This window comes from Fundulus heteroclitus, chromosome 22, assembly GCF_011125445.2.
Source record: "Fundulus heteroclitus isolate FHET01 chromosome 22, MU-UCD_Fhet_4.1, whole genome shotgun sequence".
Classification (NCBI taxonomy): Eukaryota; Metazoa; Chordata; class Actinopteri; order Cyprinodontiformes; family Fundulidae; genus Fundulus; species Fundulus heteroclitus.
Genome location: NC_046382.1, coordinates 8,071,261 through 8,092,724, shown reverse-complemented (window position 1 = coordinate 8,092,724; position 21,464 = coordinate 8,071,261). Strand labels below are relative to the sequence as shown.

The 21,464-nt window shown below is 40.4% G+C and overlaps 1 protein-coding gene across 2 annotated transcripts in view; it reads right to left on the bottom strand.

The window, feature by feature from the left end:
• Positions 1-17,363, bottom strand: part of ret (ret proto-oncogene receptor tyrosine kinase) — a 40,919-nt gene extending 23,556 nt beyond the window's left edge. For both annotated transcript variants that reach the window (XM_036126296.1, XM_036126297.1), the window contains exon 1: positions 17,028-17,363. In XM_036126296.1, the coding sequence (XP_035982189.1) occupies positions 17,028-17,097 (70 nt within the window). In that variant the 5' untranslated portion in view covers positions 17,098-17,363. The remainder of the gene's footprint in view (positions 1-17,027) is intronic.
• Positions 17,364-21,464: the final 4,101 nt, after the last annotated feature.

The window sequence follows — 21,464 nt, the reverse complement described above, 5'->3', positions numbered from 1 at the left end:
TCACCGCTAGCGGATATCGAAAAAGAAGGTTCAAATGACACTTAATGCATCCCCTTTTAATGAATCTCTCACGCGGTCAATACCCTGTGGTTTCTCGTTCTCCTTGCCTTTCACCTTGAGAAGTTTAATTGCAAAGGACAACGCGGTCGGGCTGAGAAATGAATCTTTCCCCGCCGACATGTCTGCGTATGTGTGTGTGCGTGCCGGGATAATCCATAAAACACGGCCGCAGCGATGCCGAGTGTTTTACAGGAAAAGGGAGATGTGTTCCTCCTGTAATTATATCCTTGTTATGTTCCTCTTTGACGACGGCAGGCGACCATTTAGGGAACGCACTAATGTCATTAGCAGGGAGCAAAACTAGATTTTCTATTTCTGCCGGTGCAGTTTGAGGCCTCGGCTCCTGTTTCAGGCATTGATCTAATTTGGCCGGGGTTGGATGACAGGAGGCCGGGCTGATGGGTGAAATGTGGCCGCTCCTTCCTGAAACACGGAGATACGCTCAATGAGGCCGCCGACCTTTTTATTAAAAGGGTTCCCGAGGCAAAAACAAACAGCCGGCCACTTTGTTTGTTAGGGCCGGTGGCGCTGCTGCCATCGCTTAAGGGATGGTTTAACGTTGCATCTGTTCGTGCAGAAGCATCTTCTCAGATGTGGTTTGATTACTGAACGCATTAAAAATGCAGGAAACGAGTTGCAACAGATGTGGACAGTGAGCGTCATCTGCATAGATGATAACGGGGTCAATGAGTTCCTGCAACACTTGCAAAAATATGGAGTTTAGCTCCAGAGCTGGATAATCAGCATCCACACTGCAAAAAGGGAACTAAAAGTAAGTGCAATTTTCTTGAAATTTGTATATTTTTCTTTGATTTGAGCATGTAAATAAGACTATTTGCCAATGGAATAAGATTTTTGCACTTAAAATAAAAACAATTCATCTCCATCATCTTATTTCCTAAGTGCAGGATGTCTAATTATCTTATTTTAGGGGTAAACATACTCATTCCATTGGCAAATAGTCTTATTTAGCTGTTCAAATCAAGGAAAAATGTACTAATTTCAAGAAAATTGCACTTACTTTTAGTTCCCTTTTTGCAGTGCATCCATCCATCCACACCATATACATCAGGATCCTAACACCTTGGATCCATCCATGTCACAGCTCTGTTTTTTTTTTTTGGTTTTTTTTTGCTGATTCTGTGTTTAAAGTCTGCATTAAATCAATAATACACTTTTGAATTTGTTGTTGCAATAAGGGTAAAAGGATACGCAGAAAGGTTGAAATAAGAGTCTACAAAAGTGTGCAGAGGAACCCAGATCTAAAAAAGGGGAATCTTGTGCTCAAACTGGCCATTGGGGGGCGCTATTACCATGTGGACCCCAGCATGCTGGTCATTACATCTACCCTGACCATGTTACATCTTCAGTACTTATGATCTCTGTATTAGTTTTATAATATGTTTGGAGCTTACTGGTACGCCTCTAAAAGAAACTATTAGAAACAAAAATATAAACTAGATTAAATCAACAGAAAACATCAGAGTAAATCAAAAGCAGCAGATGACAGCGGCCCCCACAAATAAAACCAGAGGGTCCAACTTTTAATCAGTGGGAGCCAAACGCATTCGTGAAGAGGAGGACTTGGCTGCAGGCCACCATGGCTAGACCCCCCCTCCCTCCCCATCCGGCGACACAATTTGTTTATATCATTCAAAATTCAATTTCTTTCCAGGACAAAAGCCAACAGAAAAGCAAGCAGTTTATATCAAAACTAATTAATTGGATGGATGGAGCAGGCCTTTCCTGAGCAAATGGCATCTGTGCTGTGAAGCCATGAGGGTGATTTACCAAAGCTCTGCTTGTCGATGCAAGACAATGACAAGAACACACGGAAACTAAAAGGTGTAGCAAATCAGATTACAGCGCCCACAGAAAGTTAATTTATTTCAGTAATTCAGCTGAAAACAAGAAAAACCCATGCTGTATAGATTCATTACACATAAAATCATAGATTTCAAGCGTGTCTTTCTGTTCATTTTCATTATTACTGCTTACGGTAAATAAAAACGGAACAGTCACTTTCTTAGAAAATTTCAATATCACGTGAAATAAAAGATGTTTGAGCCACAGAAGTTAATTGCTGTTCACAGGTTGTCGTATTAAAAAGGAAAAGCAAGTTTATTTGTACAGTGTGTTTGAACAACAAGACAATTCAAAGTGTTTCACTTTGTGAAAACATTAAAAAGTACAACGCTGTGGCATAATAAAGGAAAGTAAAGTTAGGCTACAGACTGAAATTAACAATGCTTCAGTTCATAGTTTAAACAGAGCAGTGAAAGGCAGCTCTAAACTAATCCTCGACTTAAAGGCAGTCAGGGTTTCAGCACGTTTGCAGTTTTCTGGGAGTTTGTTCACTGCATAAACGGAACTAAAAATAAGTAAAATATTCTTAAAATTATTGTACTTTTCCTTGATTTGCGCAGGTAAATAAGATGATTTGCCAATGGAATAAGATTTTTGCACTTAAAATAGGAACAACTCATCTCCATTATCGTATTTCTACGGAGCCCCTAAAGGGACATGGAGGAAAAAAAAACTATTGCGAGATCTTGCAAAGTTATTGCGAGATCTCGCAATAGTTTTGCGAGATCTCGCAATAATTATTGCGAGATCTCGCAATAACTTTTGCGAGATCTCGCAAAAGGTTTTCCTACGTCAGCGAACCGGAAGTAAAACAAATGACCTGATCCACACTTATTACTGGTTAGTCACCACATAGTTGTTTGCCAACCGCCATTAAATTGAAAAAGAAGTTGTAAACAGACACACAACAGCGGAGGTGCAAAGTAAAAAGGATAAAACCATAGACATAATATAAGAGTAGACCCCGCACTGACTGTTGCGGCGTAGGAATTACAGCCGCCATCTTGGGGCAGTCAACCTGCTACCCTAACCTGCTGATTCAAGCTGAACATACTAATGATACCTCAGCACTGGGCGGCGTATTTTTGTTTAAATCGACGGACTATTGACATCAGGGCTCGAGGGCTAACTTTTCACAAGTAAGATTAAAACATATCGTTTATATTATGTTATTTTTCTAAGACAGAGAGATACAGGTCTACACGTCCAAGTTTTTGTGACTTAGTCTCTCCAAACTTGCATCTACTCCGTGAAGGCATCAGACCTTATTATTATATATATATATATATATATATATATATATATATATATATATATATATATATATATATATATATATATATATATATATATATATATATATATATATATATATGACGTAGGAAAACCTTTTGCGAGATCTCGCAATAACTATTGCGAGATCTTGCAATAATTATTGCGAGATCTCGCAATAGTTTTGCGAGATCTCGCAATAGTTTTTTTTTCCTCCATGTCCCTTTAGGGGCTCCGTATATTTCAAGTGGAGTATGTCTTATTATCTTATTCTAGGGGTCAAAATCTTATTTTAGGGATCAAAATAAGATTCCATTGGCAGATAATCTTATTTACCTGCTCAAATCAAGGACAAATACATTAACTTTAAGAACATTTTACTTATTTTTAAATCCGTTTTTTGCAGTGTTTTAGTTTAGCGGAGCAGAAATACTGAATGCTGCTTCTCCGTGTTCGGTTCTGGTTCTGGAGATGCAGAGCAGACCAGTTAGCTGTAGGCTGCTATAAAAGTGATTTGGACTGATGCCTCCATGCCACGCTGCACTGATGCAGTAAATCATACATAAAGATCTCCCACCAGGCTGCACGGTGGCGCAGTCGTTAGCAGTGTCATGTTGCAGCAAGAAGGTCCCGGGTTTCAATCCATCCCAGAGTCATTCTGCATGGAGATTATATGTTTTCCCCATGCAGGCATGGATTCTGGGCTCTCCTGTTTCCTCTCACAGTCCAGAATCCTGTGAGTTAGGTTAATTAAGAGTGCACCCTGCTTTTCCACCACTGACCCCTGGGAACCAGACCAGCTGCGGCCCACTGTGGGTAGGTATGGATGAAATATTGAGTGGAGATGCTGTCCAGTACAGGGGATTGCTGTTAAGTAGGCAAACATCTTGAAGATCTTTGTTTATTGGTCTTATGTAACATTAAAAATGTCGGAAAACCTCATTTTAGGTTTTTCATTAGCTGGAAACCATGATCTTCAAAATTCAAAGAAATAAATGCCTCAGATAAAGTAAATAATCTAACATTAATTAGCTTTGTGATGGTGTTTTATTGTGCTTTTATGTAAAGTGCATATGGATAGTCCTAAATATCAAAGCTGCAGATTTTGAGAGCATCCTCTGCTTCAAAGCTGGTTTTTAAAGCCCGTTTGTCTGACTTGCATCAAAGAGTTTAAACATTAACATCATAAATAGACATTTTACAGCCTTCCATCGCCCATAAAACTGATGCTCTGGCTACACATGTGGTTTCATTTCATGAAAAGCCAGATTAAGTGATTTTGCAAACAAAGCCAATGTTTGAACAGGAGGACTCTTGTAGCAATCTGTGTTTACAAGAGATATGGCGTACTGCTGAGTGGCTGGTGAGACTGGACTATTACAAGACTGCAAAACAAGATGAGCGGGATGACGTGTGTGTTTTCATTTTTAAGATGCCATCCGGTTGAGTATTTCTTTCACAATAAAATGTGCACTGTGGATAAAAAAACAAAAAAACACGGCGTTTTAAGGAAGAATGGTTTTCCACAGCAGGGTTTCACAAAGCGTAAAGCTTCAGAAAGGGCATCAAAGAAAGAAACTACTCGGTCTGCTTTGTGTCTGTTTGGGTTGATGACATCACAAGAGGCAAAAAAAGTCCAATTGATCTGCGAAATTATGGTGGATGAAGATGTTTGGGGGTCGATTCTGAAGCACCCCCCCCCCCCCCCCCCCCAGTTGCAATAAACTGGGAAATGGTTCAGCCTTAGTGTGAGGACCCCAAACTATAAGTAACTGTCTACTGTTTGGTGTTTTGGACTTCTGACTGGTTTCTGTGCACATTCAGTCCTCATAAAATTTGGAAATTCTGCTTATATCATCATAAAAAGCTATAACGATTTGCCAGGAAAGTGGTCCTGAATGAATTCTGCACTCTGAATAATAATAACTACCAAGGGATGGGGTCAATTCCTTATTTGCTCCGCCCAGGTATTGCCAGGAGCAGGCTAGGCGGAGCTCACTGGGCTCACTATGAGTCTGACTGGTGATACGTTTCAGCAGGAGTAGTGGGTGAGGCTGCAGGAAACATCACTAGTAGATCATCTTAATGGAGTAAATCAACCAGATACATTTATTTTTTGGAACATTTTTGCCTCAAAATGACCATTGAAGGTCTCTTCACAATCTTGCCTCCATCTAGAATATTTAGAAGTGGGTAGAGCAGCAAGAAATCTTTCTATATAACACTATTTTTATTCAAGTTAAAGTAAAAAGTACCCAACCAAGAAATTATTCAAGTAATGAGTGAATAAAAAGCGTTTGGTAAGAAGGCGACTCAAGTGCTGAGTAAATATCTATAACAACTGATTTAATTAAAAAAAAAATGTCATTGGTCAGGCAATAATATTAAATTATGAACAAATTCTGGTGTTTCAACAACTAATACAAAACATTTACGGACCATGACAATTACAAATTAACATGCAGAAGAAATACTTTTCTAAACCATATTTTTCAACATGAAACCAAGCAGCTAATGTATGAACAGTAAGTAAGAACAGTGCAAAGTGCTTCCAATAACAATATCTACTGTTAACCGTATGGTTACTTGACCTGTAAATGGCTCCATGAGCTCAGCAGATAGAAAATACCATTAAAACAACAAAACCTGTGCACAAACAAGAAGTCTCACCTCAATATAAATTATTTATGTGTCTCTCTGGTGCATTTATTGGTTGAAACAAGTTTGTTCTTTATTCATGTAGTTACTCACAGTGGGAAGAGTAACCAGACATTTTACTCAAGTAAGAGTAACGATACTTCTCCATACAAGTAAATCAAGTAAATGTAACTGAGTAAATGTAAATAGTTTCTGCCCAACTCTGATATTATTGTTGCCAAATCTGTGAGGTGTATCTGTCTCAAATGTTTTGCTCAAGCCATCCAGAATACAACTAAACTAATGGGAGGCAGGTCTTTTGTTAAAAAAAACATGTAAATATAGAGGAAAAACTGACAAAAATAAATGATAGATGGATGAACTCATAAGAAATCTGATCAGCTGCCTGAAAGCCTGTTTCCAGGTGGGCAGATTTTATTTGGATAAAATAATGATTTTCAGCAAAACAAGCAGAAAGGTTGACCTTCCCATGTTGTTCTTTAGGTGAAAAACTAAATCTAAAGCGATTTAAACAGATCGGACATAAACGTCTGTCCAGCAGCTCTAAAGGAGTGAGAACAAAAAGGACAAAAGCTCATCACATGAACATCTGAACGTCTGGGACTGGACGGAGCTGATAGGGAGGGACGTCCTCTCCATCGTCCCAGACAAAGACAGGAACTCAATTACCGCAAGGCGTGCTTTGGCGGACAGATTTACCAGCCATGAGCTCATGGCTCACCGCCCCACCTCTGGGTAAGTCTCGGCTGGAAAAACTGAGCACGGATCGAGCGTCCTCAGAGAAAATCCTCCCAAACCTGACAGCTCAGGCCCGTCTTTCTCTGTGTAATCACGCATTCAAACCGCGGCTCAACCTCGAGCAACCTTCTCTCACAAGGTGAACTCATGCTCCATCGCTTCCTGCTAACGACCCTTTGAAAAGGCAGAAAATCAGGCTTCAGGAAAAATCAATAGCGGCACTAATCATCAGAGATGCTGATTGTTTTCTACTGATGAGACATGGAGGGGGGGTGCAGGGGTCGAAGCTGGAGGCTATTTGTGTCCAATCACCTCTGTTGCACACGTATTTCCTGTATGTGTGCACTCGCACTCTTCTGGCCGGGTTTCACAAGCAGCTCCACAATTTAGTTAATCAGTATCCATGTTTCCAAATCATCCATCATCTATTCCAGAATTAGCCCGGGCAAACGACATTAAGGAGCATTTATAGGATGATGATAAAAACAAAACAAATATTATAATCACTCTGCCTTCAAAGCTGGAGCAGTAAAGGGAACGGCTCTCTGCACATGCTAAATTAACTAAAGAGCTGCGCATTCAACTGTAATTTCGCTTCTGAAAGCTGTTATTGATCTGAATGTTTTCAAATCTCTGCCTTTCACTTTGCAGCGCCGTCACACGCACGATATTTCTATCATTTACATCTGATGCCGGATTTAATACAGCCACTGTTGTGGTGTGCTTCAATCTGAAAACAACGAGGCGTAATAAGGAGAGAAGCCATTTCCTGTCATGATCACACACTCACCAAACTTTTCATCAGAGTAATAAGATATTTGATACGGCTTCGGAGGAGGCAGTCGGGCTCCAGGTAGCAGATTACTCAGTTTACCATGATGCATACCATAACACAATAATCAATTACCCCGTAATGTAATCCAATTTAGCCCCCCGAGGATACAAGAGCTGAGATCCAAGGATTCGTGTTCATCAGTCATCAGGAAATCTAATAGAACGTCTCCCGGAGGGTTGGCTGCAGTAAGTACAAATTCGGTTTAGGGATTCCTCTGGGGACGAGTGTGGCTTTAAAAATTGAACACGTGGTGCGTCATGGAGATCCAGACTGAACAGTCATTAGCTTTGCTTTGATAAAGACATCTATCCTCCTCACCGGGATGCTAAAACTGCCATCAGATTCGGAGGAGAGGAGACTGAAGCTGTAACCTCTGGTGGCAAATTAATGCATTTCAGCAAGCACCTCTCTGATGGAAAATGATGTCACCCACTGCGGTAGCAGGATTTTAGGACAATATTTAATATTTGTAGCATTATTTTTATGTAACTTAACTTTTTATTGTGTTTTTTTTAACTATGTCCAATGCAACCTTGTTAGTGTTTATTAATGTATGTATTTATTATCTTTGTAAGGCAAGGCGAGTTTATATATGTAGCACTTTTCAGTAACCCGACGATTCAAAGTGCTGTACATGCACAAAAAACATTACAGAGGGAAATATCACATTACAAAAAAAAACATTACAGTAACAAAGAAACAAACTAAACAAATCTTTGACTAGACTTCTTTCATACATTAACAAACGTACAGAAAGTGTAAAATCACAGCACTTAGTTGTTTCTTTTCATAATAAGAAATAAACTAGTTAAATCCTTGGAGGTTTCTGATCTAAACTGATTTTGTCCAACTTTTCTAAAGCTACAACTAGAATAACTTAATTTGTTTCATTGTTTCACTGGAACAAGCTTTATCACAAACATTTCAAAGCTTAATTATTTCTATTAAAATATTACCATGTAATGTGTCCATGAGCAGTTTTATCCCAAGGGAGACAAACAAAGATACTTTGACTTTCTATTGCTGAAAAAAGTGATATCAGTTGCTGCTAACCCTTATTTTTGGGACAATTTTTCACCATTACATTTATGATCCTTGGGTGTTAGTGTTATGCATGGGTTTCCATTTTTGTTTCAATAATTTCTTTGTTGTCTAATTATGTTTGAAAGGTCTTGCCACATTTAATTAATTTCTCTGAACTCATTATTGTTACAAAAGTTTCATTACAGCAATGTCGTGGATAACTGGAAATTTGCACAGGCAAGTCATACAGATTAATTTCTTTATGTTTAGTTTTTTACTTATTTGTTGTGTTCTGGTTTCTGTATTTTGGTTTATTTTCTCAGACCAGTGTCAGTCTTTTGTAGTTCCCCCTGCGTTAATGAAGCACCTTCCCTCAGTTTCCCTGTTTTTCTCTCCACAGCAGCTATTCCAAATCCCCCTCACCTAAATCCAATGTCATTCTCCACACTTCCCTCAGCATACAAGCTCCCTGGTTTTCATTGCTCATTGCTGCTTTCTCCTGTTACCATGTTCAGGTTTCCTCATTCAAGTTCAGAAGATTTTCAGTTTTCTTTATTAAAACCTTCACTATGAACCTCCAAGTTAGTGTCTGCATTTTGGTCCTACTCTCAACCTACAAACAATGACAGTTACATAACAACACAACCTCTCTTTGTGCTGTTATATGTTGTAGAAATGCACAACACAATTGTATAATACTTAATATATTAAACCCAAATATTGCATCAAATCAGTCCTTTGTGGTTGAGCTATTGTGCACAGTGATGTTACAATTGTGCTTTGAAATATTGTGCAGCTCTGTTACAAACACTATAAACTGAATTAAGATTCATAATAAAAACATCAAGTGAAGACATCAAGTGAAGGTTCATATGACAGAATGTTTTTAATGCATCCAATCAGCAAAACAAAACTATTCCACAGCTTTGGAGCCACATACTGACAGCCCCTGTCACTTTTAGTATTCAGCCTTGTAGAAGGAAAAGCCAGCAGACTATGAGCCTAGAAACAAAGAGCAGCAAAGTGTTTGGTTCAAACCTGGCATTCAGTAAATATAAAATGGTTACTAAAATAAAATGTTATAGCAGTGTATAAGAACAAGAGCAGGATAAATTATTTTAGAATATTTTCCACCTTTAATGTGATTCCGGTCAGTAAAATTCAAATAAGAAGAAAGAAATCAGTTATAGGGAAAATTTCAAAAAATACAACAAATGCAACCCCCTGGTTGCAAACTGATAACTTGTTGAACCAGCTTTTAATTTGTATTCATTCTAAGCAGGCCCAAACCTATCATCAACCACAAGCAATTTGATCAATGCTAAATTAAGTTCTGTTTTATTTGTAGGATTTTCTTGACACAAAGGCACAGACTGAGGAGGTGTTACAAAGGATCAAAATGATTGTACAAAGCTATCAGTCAGGTCAAGACTACAGAAACATTCACCATGTTGTAGAAATACCACAGCACAGGGAAGAAAGTCAGCAATAATTGGGTAAAATATGGTGACATCAAGAAAACTGGGTGTTTCTCCATGATGATGAAATGAGAAGACGGAAGCTGGTCAGGGATAAAGGTGAAAGCAACGCTGCAGGAGCTGCAGAAATTTATGATAGGAACTGGCCATGTTTTACTCATGACAACAAGCTAGTTTTCTTCTAAAGAAAACATCCAGGCCTGGATAAACTCTCTCCTTGAGGAAGTGGGGATGTACTATGGTCTGAACTATTGCAACGTAAGCAATGAGTCAGCAAATATTGCCCGGTAAAGGTGTAGGATAATGGTAGACTCTTACCAAACCCTGAAGATTTGTCTAGAATTGTCTAGAACTGTAAACAGCACATTACAGTAATCTCAATACCAGGACTCGAATGCAAAAACTTCCTGCATATCGGTCAAAACAAAATTGTTTCTTAAATGAAAGAAATGGGATGAGAAAATTACTCATTCTACAAAATGCCTAAAGAAGAACCAATTATGTGTTTTTGATTTAGTACAGTGGATTTAGCTGCTAAACAATGCAATTCACTGGAGGCTACAATCAGGGTCTCTCTTTTAACAGTTAAAACAAGAAAGCTGAAGGAAAGTTGGTCATTGATTTGGATTAAACAGTGGACGCTTTCATTCCCCTCTGTCCCTCAGGTTCTGGGGGTATCGCCTCATCTATTGGTTGTACCACATGCCAGTCATTCTGACGCGCTCACATAACACCAGTGTCTGTGCTCTTTCCTTCATAGTTTCCGCTTGCTGGCTGTGCATGTGCACTTCTAGTGTTTATGTATCCAGCTTAGCGGTAGCTTAGCAGTTAGCTTATTGGTTAGCCGTTCGTTGTAGCTCCGCTGCTCTCACCGTAGACTTTGAACACGGCTGAGAGTCACGCGTACCGCTTTAATGTTTATGAGAAGAGGAGGAAGGCCTCAGTAGAAAGAAATAAGACCAGAGTGGATTTGGGAGATTTTTAAGACGCAAAATACTTTGTTGTAATTTTTCCTTTTTATTCTGGAAATAACAAGAGAAGATGTGATTCAATAAGGAAAAGCAAAAATTTAAAAGCTGGAACCTAAATTTATATTCATCAAGGTGTCAATAAATGAGGAGGATGTCCATGATATTATAGAGTAACAGATTCATTTTCTAAGACTTTGGGACTGCAGGTATTCACAGGGAGAACGGTTATCCCCACTGGAGAAATCATGGATGTGTGGTGAGCATTTCCAGGATTTGCCAGCCAGATAAAGTTACTCAGAGAGTTTACCGCCTCATCCAGGAGGTCACAAAGGAACCCAGGACAACAGGTAAAGCACTGCAGACCTCCCTTGCTTCAGATAAACTCATTGTTCATAATTTCAAATTAAAAACTCCCCAAGGGAGCACTCTATGGTCAAAACTCCAGCTAACCAAAAAACCTCAACATATTAATGATCCCCAAGACATTTTGGGTAAATATTCTGTGGACTGACAAGACAAAGAAGAAACATTTTACACTGGGTCTGTCTCATTACATCTGCTGTAAATCTAACACGGCAGGTTGATCATACCGGCAGGCAAACATGGTGGTGGTAGTGTGATTGTCTGGGGCTGCTTTAAAAACTTGTAATTAATGGAACCACAAATTTTGCTTTCAACCATTAGTTCAACACCTTAAACTCAGGAGCATTTGGGTTCTTTAGCAGGACCAGGATCCAAACCACAAGAGCAACTTCACCTCTGAATGGCTGCAAACAACAACAAAAAGAGTCCTGACCTAAATCTAATACAAATGCTTTGGAATGATCCTAAAAAAGGTGATTTATGCTAGAAAACCACCCAGAGTCTCTGAAATAATCCAATGTTTCAAAAGCGAGTGAGTTAAATGATCTGCACAGTGATGCAAAAGACCTAAAGATTGCAGCTGTTGCCAAGGGTGGCACCGCCAGTGTTTAGGTTTAGGGGGCAAATACTTTTTTACACAGCCATAGGTCACAGGTTCCATTGATAAAATCATAATTTGCTGCATTTTGCAGCAAAAAGCTGCATTTTGTATCATTTTGAATCATTTAGGCATAATATTAATATTAAATCTGTAATTGGTCAACTATTTTATCAGGAGGCCCCCGTTGTGAACCTTAGTCCACTCAGCAGCACCCAGGCAGCTTGAGATAAATCAATATGGGGTCAACATAAACATGTTGGTTGGATGGTATAACTGGTCAGTGTTGGATAATGACATCAGGATTCATTATACAATTAAATTAGAAATAAGAAAAAAAGGTGTTTTCAAATCTCATATTTCAATAAAATGACAACTGAACCCAAAGGGAGAGATGTAAGAAGAAAAATACATATACAGGATGCAAAATAATGAGTTAAAATGTTTTAAGAAAGCTTTTTGTAATATTTGACCAATCAAACAAGTTGGATTGTGTCCAAATGGACAAAATCTTCCCTTCAGCAGCAGACATTGTGAGCTGGGCTCGTCCTTTGCTTCCTTCATTGTAAACATTGTGTCAGACTCAGCGCACACAGCCAGGCGACTGGAAAATAACTTGTCAAAACCCATAAAACCTGGAGGGGGGGTTGACTAAATGCCCACGGGGCGGCATTTCGATCAATGTCTCCTTGTCCTTTCACCAACGCAAATTAGATTCTAGCCATGCATGAGAGGGGAAGTGTGACCCTGAACTGACTAGAGGATCAGACGCAGCGCTTTGACAGGTGGGAGCAGCATCCATGCAGCGGGAGCAGCAGCAGCGGCGACAGCACAGGAGTCGACTCTCAGCTGAACACGGTGCCCTGAAGTGGGTGAGGCTCCACAGCTAATCATTAATCCAAAGATTTATTTCACACACAGGTGGAAAGAGCGACATCGGAGCTAAATGGTGGAAATATGGGCTCCTGCTCCTCCTTTACCTCCTTTTAAAAATACTAAATCACTGAAGGAAGCTCAGGTGAGACGGCTATAGATTTAATTACTAAAAGCACTTTTTAAATCGGTAAAAAGATGCACAACCTTACAGAAATTGACATTTTTTTCTACAGTTTGATATTAAAGTCTAAATTCTTTTATTTATATGATCTAATTACACTAAAAAGGCAGAGTGACAGCGGGGCTGGGAAACTGGAAAGATTGATTCTCCATCCGCAGGCACCACAAGACGGCAGCTTTACTGAATTACATAATATAATAAGGAGCTAAATCAAATAGCAGCAAGTATCAAATGAGATTTATTGTTCTGGTCCTTCTCAGAAGCTAAAGATGCTGATGAAAATGACTTTTTTCCAAATTGGGGAGGATGAGTAGCAGCTGGGGAGGCTCTGGGGGTGGGGGGGGGGGGGGCAGCGGGGAGGGTTACGGCTCGGTTAAGGCTTCACGGGTCAGAGAGCGACGCCGGGTCAAAGGTACGGCAACAAGGTCACAGGGGAAGAGAAATGGATCGATGCTTTAAGAGATGTTAACAGATTTGCTTAATTTGGTTACAGACCCCAGTGAAGGTTTGGGTGCAGAAAGCGCTGCTGGGAACACAGAAAGCAGACATGCTGTTTTTTTTCTTAAAACGAGACGTTTTTTTTTTTTTTTTCAAGTTTTCCAGTCAATTCGTCCGTTGTTGCAGAAGCATCATGTCACACAGAAATGTTTTAAACTTTTCTTTGAGTGTTGGGTAAAAAACACATCGCCGTGGACAAAATCACAGGCAGAAGATGCTGGTGAAGATTCTCAGTCATCCAGGTCATGGTCATTCCAGAAAAAGTAAAAAAGCAAAGCAACTGGACTTGTTTTCCGTAGTTGAAGACGTTTTGCTTCCTCTCCCGGAAGCTTTCTCAATTCAACAAGTCTGGAGTAATGTGGAGTAACAAGCTTTATACCATTGCCAAACAAAAGCCTTGCAATGGCTTAGATAACATGCAAATTCAACCGAAAAAGTTGTTTTTTTACTTTTTTTTTGGCACAGACAGAAGAAGTATCCGCAGCTCTGCTTCTCCTCCATAACATTTCACAAGGAGCACAAACAGACGGATCTTCGATCCTTTTGCACAAACTCTGAGGAGCGTCCATCCTCTCTTCAGCTCACAGGTTTTCTTTAGGATGTGAGTCTAAGCACGGAGACGGCTGAACCATTTCTGGGTCCAAAGATTGAGTTTGCCCAGTCATTACCTATTTTTAATGTTCTGATATAGGTTACCAGGTTTCCCTCAGGCCTTTTGGAAGAGAAACTGACTCGCAGCATCACACGTCCGCACATTTCTCCACCCAGCTGGAGTATTTCAGCTCAACCAGGCTCGTCTGAAAGCTCTCGGCTCCTGTTCAAATCCAATTTGAAGTAAGAAACGTCTGTGATGGTAGGACAGAAAAAAGGCCTCTTTTAGTCTAACAGTGGTACTCCATGATGGCTCGTTTGGCTGAAGTGACCTTCCTTCCCATCATCCTCCTTGTTTTGATGGTACGTTAACTGGCCTTGTTTGTCAAAGATCTAGTTGTTGACTGTAGGTATGGGCGAGTTCTCGTAGCCATTTCCTGACAAACAGCTATGGTCTCTTCTCTTTCCCATTTTGAAGAGTGGCAAAAAGAAACAACCTTATTGCATCAAGCTATATTTATAGTTCATAAAAACAACAAGCCATTGGTTGTATTAAACTAGACAGCAAAAACTACAATCAGCTTAAAAAGATTTAATTATTAACTAAGAAAATGCTTTTGTTACCAGAGTTGTTGTAACATCTGACTTTTTAATACTCAAATTAAGTGTTTATTCTTTTAAACCTAACTGTAATAACGCTGCTGCGATTAAATTTTAATTTATTTGAAGTATTTTTAGTCGTCTTTACTTGGAGTGGAGATAAACTGGCGCATCACTGATTTACAGTTTCCTTTGTTTGAAGACCTCAGCAAGAAGCAACAAACTAATCACCAATCTGAAGCCCTGATTATGTAAATTCTACAAACAATAAATTAAACCAAAGGCCAAAGAAAGAAAAAAGACACGCCGCTGGCAAAGTTTGACAGGATCATCGATGCTCCGGGTCAGGACATCTTCTCCATCAGTGAGATAAAACCAGTCAAGAACGGTGAAATCAGTCCCACGTGTCATTTGGAGGCTGTTTTACGTCCAGGAAACTCGTATAACAGGCAATATTTTTCTTCTGTCTTTTAAAAGAGGACAAACAGCCGGTGTTTACCCAGAGATAGGAGCAGCTGCTGCACACCTGCCCGCAGCTCGCCTCCTCTCCTCTCCCAGCGACGCCCCGGCCCTTTGTTGCAACACGCGGGGAGGTGATGAGCGCCGCTCTTTGGCCGGGGTGTAGATGTCAGCGGCCGCTTAATTACCGTCGACGGCCTTGACGAGCGAAACCCAACCAGACTGACGGTGTCTGCAGCATGGTTGCCAATTTATTGAGAACTATGCCACATAAAAGTGCCGATTGTTTCAACAACAGGAAACTGCTCCCCTGGTGGATTACGTACCCTCTGTGGTTTGAAACAGACTTGTTGACATGACCATTTATGCCCTTCTACACTATTTACGACCACTTAAGCAATCTTGGTTTGATCCTGCTTATTCGTGACAAAAGCACTGGTAGAAACCTCTACAGGAGTAGCTTTAAGGTGAATTATGAATCCAAAGAGTTGCACCCATGCCCCCGTGTTTATCCGAGCTTCACGTTCTGCATGCTTGCTGAGATCTGCAGGGCCCTGGGTTTAAATTTAGCCTGCATGAGGGGGACAGTGTTGGTACAGTTGGGCCTCAGGATTGTGAATGGGATTATGATATTATGATATACGGCTGTATTTATTTTGACTCGTCGGCCATGCCACGCATAACAACCAGCGCCCGCTGCGGAGTGAAAGCCGTACATGCATGGCCCATGCTGGTGACACTTCAGGTTGCTCTGTGAGGAAATAAAGGGCCCCGGAAAAATCCTGCAGCCCTCCAAAGTGCTTTTAGCAAAACAATTTAGCTTTCACACCAGAGGGGTCCGGCTGCAGTCTAGACTGTAGCTCCTTCCTCTCTGTGGGCCTTTTTGAATCGTGGAAAGTTCAGCCAGGCAATCGGTTGCAATTCCTCCTGCACCATCATTGATTTTAGATTAACAGGTAAAAAAACTGAAAAATCTGATTTTTTTGTTGCAGTTTTTCAATTAACTGCAAATTAAAATTAAGAATTGCCACCATTTTGGGTCTAAAGGCATCAACAAACACATCAGCCAACTGCATCAACTTTAATGCATTTTTGTGAGTTGGATAAAAACGAGGTGAAGGTTAGAGAAATATGCTTTGGTACTCAAACCGAGATAATCTACTAGTTATTTACTTTCCTGTCTGATTTGACCCCTTTCAAACGGCCGGCAGATCAGATCAATATGTTTTACTTAAGTGCATTATCAAGTTTATGCTAATCTTTGTTTGTTTGTTTTACTTAAAATGCTCTGGATAATGACTGAAGACAAACAATATCTCATTTAGTCGTACACTATTTGCTTTACATTTAAATGGCAATACGTTTAAATTGATTTTGCGAGCAAAAACTATGTACATTTCAAATTTTTAAATATATTAATTTAATATTTCTTTACAGAAGGACCAAGAAGGTGTAAATTGTAACTAAAAAAAGGAAAAGAAACCACAGCCAAGATTTTTCATAGTCCTCAGGGGTAAAAAAAAAGAAAAAAGAAAAAAACTAAATAGGTAAAAATCTAATTCAGACCTCAGAGATAATCGGATATTTGGTATTGGCCTGAAGAAACCTGATCGGTGCATCTGGAGGACACATTTAATCTCAGGTCAGAAACTATTAGTTATGCTTTAAACATAATGGATCCGAACAAAATAGGCTTTTTGATAGAAAAGGAGCAAACAGACGAAGATGCTTTAAACAAAAAGTCAATGATAATAATAATAATTATAATAATAATAAACAACAATACCACTGCCCGTTTCTTTGCGCCCACAATACTTAATGTTGTTTGTTAATGTTTTAATTTCATTTGAAGCTACATTTTATCAACGCGATATTGCAAATAAATATTCCCCATCTTCTTTTTTTTTTTTTTATTTCCAGCACCACCTGCGGCTTAAACTGAGGTTAAACTCCTTCTTACCTCCAAACAGCAGCAGCAGCTGCAGCAGCGCAGCCGCGTTTCCCGGAGAGAAACCACAACTTGGCTCCATATTCACGAACCATAAGTGAAAGTTTCCCGATGAAGATACGATTCCACCCCAAAATATAATAAAATAAAAATAAAAAATGAAAAATAAAATACAAAAATAAAGTGTCTTTGAGTCTGGGAGAAGAAAAGGAAAAGCGTTGATCGTAGCGATAAAATGACCGGCGGTGCGTCCTCCGCTCCGGGGCGCAGCAGGATAAAGTCCTCGGTGTCCCGCAGACGCGCTGCTGTGTGCGGCTCCGCTGGCTGCTGCTGACTGGAGGAGGAGGAGGAGGAGGAGGAAGAGGAGGAGGAGGGGATGGAGGAGATGGAAGAGGAGGAGGAGGAGGCTCTCTGCTCCACTGCCCCGCTGCTTCCGCGGCAGGTAGCGCAGCATCCACAGGAAATGTAAGAGCATAATTAACCGGCAGGTCAGGCATCTCATTAACGCCCCACAGGGAGCAGATTATTAACAATTATCTTTAGTACAGCTCTGAGCAGAGCTTTCGACTATAAAACACGCCAGCGTTAGCAGCTACAAGTGCAAAAAAAACACGAGGTTTATTCGTTAATACATTCAAAGTTCTGTAGATTTATCCTTTGTAGGGAGGATAGCCCTTATCCAGAGGCGTAGCTGGACATAAAGTGATCCAGGGGCACAAACTCTGAAAGTAAAACCAGCATTTCCTATTTATTCGTTTATTTGTACGCATCTTTTAAACACGTGTTAACATTTAGTTACGAGTTTGGAAATTATGGACTCCATTTTTTATTTTTTTACTGAACCAATTTGAAGCATTTTTTATTTATTTTTGCTGCCTAGAGCTGCAGGGTGGAGCACTGTTGTTGCCTTGCAGCAGGGAGGGAGGTCCTGGGTTCAAATCCCAGCCTGTTTTTTTTTTCTCTCTACACGCCGTTAGCATGTCCTCCTTGTGCGTGTGTGAGTTCTTTCACAACCTCTGTCCAAAAACATGACTGTTAACCGGGTTTAACGTTACAACAGGGCTCACTTATAGATGGCTAATAAAAAGTTCATAGAAATGTTATTAATTAACCTTTATAACTCATTCATGAGTGTTTACTGTGCATTAATTAAGGGCTAGCCAGAGACAAAATGGACCAGTTTATGCTTACAAGGTAGTAAATTGGCCTGAAATGTTTAATATAAGCAACTCTAGATGAAATACATGGTGGAGCAGATTAGGCTCACTATTTGGCAAAATATACAGAGAGGTTTGTCTCTGACTCGCCCTTAATTATCGTATAATAAACACTTGTGAGTGAGTTAAAAAGTGTGTACAGATTAACTAATAACATATCTATAAGCTATTTATTATCTATACAGGGAAGTCTTGTTGTAAAGTGGAGCCGTTAATTAATTACTCTAAATTGCCCCTACACTGCAAAAACGGATCTAAAAATAAGTAAAATGTTCTTAAAGTTGGTGTATTTGTCCATGATTTGAGCAGGTAAATAATATTACCTGCCAATGGAATGAGTATTTTGACCTCTGAAATAAGATAATTAGACATCCTGCACTTGAAGTAAGATGATGGAGATGAATTATTCCTATTTTAAGTGCAAAATTCTTATTTCCATTGGCAAATCATCTTATTTACCTGCTCAAATAAAGGACAAATACACTAATTTAAAGAACATTTTACTTATTCTTAGTTCTGTTTTTGCAGTGTAGGTATGAATGCTTCTATGCGATGGACTGGTGACCCGTCCAGGGCGTATCCCACTCCTCCCCTGATGAATGCTGGCAGCTGGCTGCAGACACCGGATGGTTCTGGGTGTGGCCACGGACTATTCTGCCTTGTGTGGGCATGTTCTCCCTGTGCATGTGTGCGTTCTCTCCAGGTACTCTGCATTAGCGGCTCATTTCAGTGATGGACTGCGTTGGTTCTGGTGACGCCGACGGCCGACGTCCAACCAGCCCACGGTTCTGCCCCGGCCTGTGTGACCCCGTGGCAGCGCTGTGGGACCTCCCTTTGCCCCCTCCCAGATGTGACCGTGCCTGTTTCCAAGGCTCCAGGCGGTGTTTAAAGTGCGGTGGGAGCCCTGTTGTTGTGGCGCTGGATATCGTGGAGCGCTCCGTTGGTGATGCCGCTGCCTGGGGCCATGACACCGCTCCCTTACAGGCCAGTGGGCTTCCACTCATGTGTCTGTTCATGGAGGAACAACAAGGAGGCTGATTGGGGGGGGGGGGGGGGGCTGCAAGGGAGACAGCGGGGCTTCTCGAGGAGAAAAAGGAAAACAATCAACATTTTATCTGTTTTTAAGGACTTAAAGCAAAAATGCTCTTAAATTCCTCATTACAACCATTGTTAAAGGTGGAAAAAACACACTTTGTCGCATTTCTCACAGATCCTAGATTTTAACATCCCGACTAAAATGGTGCCAGAAAAGATTCTGATGTTTCTTCCCTTGATTAGTTCACATATATCTGTTTGGATTTGGGCTGGAGGACCTGATAGTGGGAGCCCCTTACTGATTTCTTTAATTTTTGTCAAATTTCAACCTTTGTTTGTTGGACCAGCTCAGAGTTGTGTATACGTTTGCAGTGGAAGCTTAAGGGAGGATGGTTTTCTGCAATCTGAACAGTATTTGTGTTCAGCCTCCCTGAGTAAATACCTTGTTCAACCTTTTTACTGCAGGTACGGCTTCACATGCTTCCGGACGTGTTTTTACCATCTTTGCACATCTAGGAAGTCAAACTATAGCCGGGGAAATAGCCCAAACTCAGTCAGATTGGATGACTGAACGAACATTGCCAAAAACATTTACTCAGATTTTACGTCTGGACTTTGACTGGGCCCTTCTAACACAAATAATACGCTTTGATCTGAGCCATTCCTTCGTTAAGTCTGGTATGTTTTTGGGTCGTGGTTCTGCCAGAAGATGGATTCCAGCCCTGGTCTCGCTTCTTCTGCAGCTTCTAACACCTTTTCTCCCAGGGTTGTCTCAGTTGTTGCTCCCTGCATCTTGGAATCAACGCCGACCAGCTTCCCCTGTCCCTGCTGGATGAAACCGTCCCCACAGCATGATGCTGCCACCACTGTGCTCTCACTTCTCCCACATGTTCACTGTGTGTCCTGCATGGTTTGGAGGATTTTCTTTCTATATTTCTTCTTCTACTTCCATAAAGGCCAGATTTGCTTGGGTCTGTTTTGTTGCATTTTATTTAGGGACATCAGATTAAAGGGGGCTCAACACATCTCGCACAGAAAAGGGTAAACGTTCTTTCGTTTTTATTTTACTTCACTGACTGTGGCTGAAGCGGCTGGTTTGTCCTGAACTGGTACAAATACGCTTGAACTGGCTCTAAATCTGATGCCATCTCACAGAAACCAGCTGGAGGCTTTTTCGCTGTACCAAGGGAGAGTTTGGGCGTCTTAAAGTGACGTAGTAGCGTCCAAGCAGCCTGCAGGAGCATAGACATAATATAAGAGTAGACGCGTCATTGGGCGGGTTCTGCCTATGCTACGGTGCGTCAGAGCGTCCGCCATCTTAAATGTGGCAAATCTGCAGTTACTCAGTCACTTAAACAGTATCAGAGGGACTTTAATCTCTGAATATACTTTGTATTCGTAGTATTTTTGTTTTTGTAATATTACAAGTTTATTTTCGTATCCCTTTAGCTTCATTTGCCTGAATTTATTCTCCTAAAGAATAAAAATATTTAAAATAATCTAACCTGGCCCTATTACTCCAGGAGTGAAATAATTCTGCAAACTGTGACTATTCTTGAAATGTTCCCTCTTAATTTTCATAATATGACATTTTTCTCATAACATTACTACTTTTGTGTTTTGTTTTTTTTTACTTTATTGACCTAGGACTTTTTTTTTCATATTATTAATTTTACCTCTTTAATACTCCCCCAAAAATTCTGTTCCTAAAGGTTCACATGTGACACGGTTTTATGAAATAATGAAGACCACAATGTTTAGATTTAACAAATTGATCCTTATATTCATAACACATATACACACACACATACATATATATACATACATATATACATACATATATATATCCATCCATTTTCCGAACCGCTTTATCCCTCATGGGGTCGCGGGGTTGCTGGTGCCTATCTCCAGCGTTCAATGGGCGAGAGGCGGGGTACACCCTGGACAGGTTGCCAGTCTGTCGCAGGGCAACACAGAGAGACAAACAGGACAAACAACCATTCACACACACACTCACACCTAAGGACAATTTGGAGAAACCAATTAACCTAACAGTCATGTTTTTGGTCTGTGGGAGGAAGCCAGAGTACCCGGAGAGAACCCACACATGCACAGGGAGAACATGCAAACTCCATGCAGAAAGACCCAGGGGTGTACTCGAACCCAGGACCTTCTTGCTGCAAGGCAACAGCGCTAC